Source organism: Myotis davidii, unplaced genomic scaffold, assembly GCF_000327345.1.
Source record: "Myotis davidii unplaced genomic scaffold, ASM32734v1 scaffold1439, whole genome shotgun sequence".
Taxonomy (NCBI): domain Eukaryota; kingdom Metazoa; phylum Chordata; class Mammalia; order Chiroptera; family Vespertilionidae; genus Myotis; species Myotis davidii.
Genome location: NW_006292342.1, coordinates 587,852 through 592,208, shown reverse-complemented (window position 1 = coordinate 592,208; position 4,357 = coordinate 587,852). Strand labels below are relative to the sequence as shown.

Here is a 4,357-nt window from a genome sequence, read left to right as displayed (position 1 = left end):
CACGGGCTCCTGCGCCTCCCTGGCTGCGGCCGGCGGCCCGGGGGCCGGGGCTCGGGAGCCTCCCAGCGATCCGGGAGTGCCGCTGGGGCTTCGGACGGCCTGCACCACTGGCTGCCCCCCAGCCTCGATGGCAGCTCCATCCGCTCTGAGCGCTCATTGCCCCAGCGGGACGGGCTGGACATAAGCCTCTCCGCCGGCGCACCCACAGCCCCAGGGACCCGGGTACCCGCGCCAGCCGCAGAATGACCCCCTCTGACCGGCCATTGCCCTTCCTAAGAGCTGTTTCGCAGACGTTTTTCTTTTCTAAATAATGGACTCGATAGGAAACCCAGCCGAAGATGGTGGAGAAAGAAGACGCAGGGAAAGGTATTTCATTGGCTGGTGTGAAACCCCACAACAGTGAACAAAACTGACAAAAACCACACTCTTTGTGGAATTGACGTCCTGGTGGGGACACAGGAGATAAGGGCGTGAAGAAATCATGGATAGTTCCCGTGACAATGGGTGATGTGATGGTTTCAGGGAAGGCCTCGCTGCAGAGGTGGTGACATGTGCTGTGAGCTGAGACACGACTGAACACCTGAAGCAAGAGCGTTTCCTGTGAGGGGACAGCAGGTGCCAAGGCCCCGAGTGGGAGCGTGCACACAAAGGCCACATCACTCAGGGCCCGTGGGCTCAGGGGAGGACTGTACTTTTGCTCTACTTGAGGTGGGACCCATGGAGAGTTCTCGGTGAGGGAAGGGCTTGACTTGGTTCCGTGTTCACAGATCTCTGTGTGAGGCAAAGGTGGGTGGTAGCTGGAAGAACAAGGTGGTGGCTGCACTGGCCACGGAGGGTGATGATGGGGACCCTGACCACATGGGTTCTGGATAGATTTTGGAAACAGCAGACTGAATTACTGAGGAATTGAGTGTGGGAGCGAGAAAGGAGACCAGCACAGCTCTCCCTCCAGCTTAGAGGCGAGAACACCAAAGACAGGGCACCCGGCAAGGGGACTCTGGGAGACTCAGCCAATTCTGAGCTGAAACAAGATGTGAGCGTGTGTCAGATCCTTCATAAAAAATAAAAATGTAATAAAATAATACGACCAATTACAGCTTACTGTGCCTGGCTAGTCATGCCACAGTGGTAGGTCCAGGACACACCTTTTACTCACCCTCACTGCAACCTGGCAAGGTGAATTTCCCCACCCCCGTTTTACAGGGGAGGGCACTCTACTTGGTGAGTACCTTGCACTCGTCCAAGCTGTCAGGCTCCTAGGCCTGCAGAGGTGCAGGCTGGGTTTCTGGCTCCTCCGGAATGGGGGGCAATTCCAGAGCCCCTTTTGTGCCCATAAAAGGCTCCAGACTGCTGGCCAAGGTCCCTGGCTGTCCCCAGGCGCATTCCTGACTCCTGTGAGGTGGGGCCCGATTGGGAAACTTGTAGCTCAGACTGTCACACGCCTCCTGTCTGGAGACAGCGGAACTTCAGGCAGCTGCAAAGTGTTTTGGGGGCACTGACCCAGCCTAGGGGGGCCCAGTCTCTGCCGGCCATGCTCAGGCCTCCCTGACAGGCCAGGCACACAGGAAACAACCTATTTCTTGGAACACAAACACACTCATGCCTGGGGTCACAGTCTCAGGACTGGACCCAATTCCCAACCCAGCCTAACACTCCTTGCCCCAGGCTCCTTTAATTTTCCAGGGGAGCCTGAAGCTCAACCCATTGTTGTTTGATGATGTGATGGCAGATTTATTTGTTTGTTCGCATTTTACAAAATTCAAAAAGTGCTAGTTACCTCATTGGCCATGATCACTGTGGAGGTTCCTGGGAAACTTCCAGAGCTATCTATACTAATAAAAGGGTAATATGCTAATTAGACTGGGAGACCTTCCAGAGACCTTTCGGACGTCCTTCTGGGCAAAGCCGGGTGCTTGGCCAGCCTGCAAACCGCCCCCAAACGGCCCCTCAGCTCCTCACCCAGGCCAGCCACACCCCCTACAGGGACCCTCACCCCAATGGGGGCATGGCCAGCCTGCAAACAGCCCTCCCCTTACCCAGGTTGGCCCCACCCCCCAGCGGAGACCCCCCATCCTGAAGGGGGTGTCGCCAGCCTAAAAACGGCCCTCAGCCCCTGACCCAGGCTGGCCATGCCCCTCAAAGGGACCCTCACCCTGATCCAGGACCCCCTTCAGGGAAGACCAGCTGGCCCCCACCTGTGTACCAGGCCTCTATCTATACTAATAAAAGGATAATATGCTAATTAGACTGGGAGACCTTTCTTGAGACCTTCCCAGATGTCCTTCCAGACAAAGCCATGGTGGCAGGGTGAGGCAGAGGCGGTTAGGGGCGATCAGGCCAGCAAGGGGGGGGACATTTGGGGGCGAGCAGGCTGACGGGGTGGCAGTTGGGGGCAAGCAGGTTGGTGGGGGGCAGTTGGGGGAGAGCAGGCCAGCAGGCAGAGTGGTTAGGGGCAATCAGGCAGGCAGGCAGGCGAGCAGTTAGGAGCCAGCAGTCCCGGATTGAGAGAGGGATGTCCTGGCAGTTGGACATCTCCTGAGGGGTCCCAGATTGGAGAGGGTGCAGGCCGGGCTGAGGGACACCCCCCACCCCCGTGCACGAATTTCGTGCACTGGGCCACTAGTCTGTGAATAAATGAGCTGAAGTGTTAATACATCTTCTCTCTTTTTATACAATTTTGGCACTGCTCTGCATCTTGTTTTGTTCACCTAATAGATCTTGGAAACTGTTGTCCATCTACAGATTTTGTTCTGTCTGGCTGCCTTAGTCCACTCCGGCTGCCATAACAAACACCATAGCCTGGGTGGCTTGAGACAATAGACATTTATTTCTCACAGTTGGAGGCTGGAAGTCCAAGATGAAGATGCCAGTGTGGTTGGGTGCTGGTGAGGACTCTCTTCTGGGCCAGAGACAGTTGCCTTCTGGCTGTGTGCCCTCGTGGTGTAGAGAATTTAAGGAGCTTCCTGATGTCTCTTCTTATAAGGGCACTAATCCCCTCATGGGAGCCTCCTCCTCACAACCTAATTTAAACCTAATCAGTTTCATTCATAGCACTTGTTCTTAAACACACACATACAACATTTTTAAATATTGAGGTAAATATTCATACAGCAAATGTCTTGCTCCTTTTCGCTGACAATATTACTTTCCAGCATGGATGTGCCACTACTTACTGCACTAGGACCCTAGGGGTCCTAGGAGACTCATGCAATTGGGAGGTGGGGGGGGGCACCCCACCCCATTCTCCGAGCGGGCTTAATCCCAGACCCCAAGCAAGGACGTTGAATCCTCCAAATTCACTCTGGAGGCTGACAAAATCCTTTCTTAGACTAACGTATGTTCAGCCTAGCATTCCCATTATTCACTTAGTTTCATGTTTCAAAAAACTTAAATCGCTCAGTGGGCGTGGCTCAGTGGTTGATCATCAACCTATGAACCAGGAGGTCATCCATTAGATTCCTGGTCAGCGCACATGCCCTGAGTTTCGGGTTCAATCCCCAGTAGGGGATGTGCAAGAGGCAACCAATCAATGATTCTCATCATTGATATTTCTCTTTCCATCTCCCGTCCTCTCTGAATTCAATAAAAATATAAATTAAATAAAAATGAAAAACCTTAAATCCATTTACTTAAAATTTAACTTTATATAAACAGCATGGCCCTAGCTGGTTTGGCTCAGTGGATAAAGCATCAGCCTGGTGACTCAAGGGTCCTGGGTTCGATTCTGGTCAAGGGCACATGCCTGAGTTGTGGATTCCATCCCCAGTAGGGTTCATGCAGGAGGGAGCTGATCAATTGATGTTTTTATCTCTCTCCCTCTCCCTCTATAAAATCAATAAAGATATATTTAAAAAATAAAAATAAACAGCATGAAAAATAGCAATAGCTGCCCTGGCTGGTTTTGCTCAGTGGGTAGAGCATTGGCCTTCGAACTGAAGGGTTCCAGGTTCATTCCGGTCAAGGGCATGTACCTTGCTTGCGGTCACATCCCCAGTAGGGGGTGTGCAGGAGGCAGCTGATCGATGTTTCTCTCTCATCGATGTTTCTAACTATCCCTCTCCCTTCCTCTCTGTAAAAAATCAATAAAATACATTTAAAAAAAACATCTGCTGGGCGCTAGCATTCGCTATCATTTCACAGGGAGGAAACTGAAGCATGGAGACGCCAAGTTACAGTCCCGCCGCACAGAGCCGGGGGCGGCAGAGCTGGGGTTTGAACCCCCGCAGGCGCCGGCCACGCGCCTCCAGGTTGGAGGCAACTGGAATATAAAGACCAGGAGAGCCCGGGCGGGCGGCTCGGCGTTTCTGGCTGCGGCCGCGGGCGCGAGGCCTGCGCTAGGGGAGAGCTGGTGCTGGGA

General features: G+C 53.4%; 1 protein-coding gene across 1 annotated transcript in view; it reads left to right on the top strand.

The window, feature by feature from the left end:
• Window positions 1-1,087, top strand: part of S1PR5 (sphingosine-1-phosphate receptor 5) — a 2,218-nt gene extending 1,131 nt beyond the window's left edge. Inside the window, 1 exon segment of the mRNA XM_015565357.1 lies at window positions 1-1,087. Coding sequence (XP_015420843.1) covers window positions 1-246 — 246 coding nt within the window. The 3' untranslated portion in view covers window positions 247-1,087.
• Window positions 1,088-4,357: the final 3,270 nt, after the last annotated feature.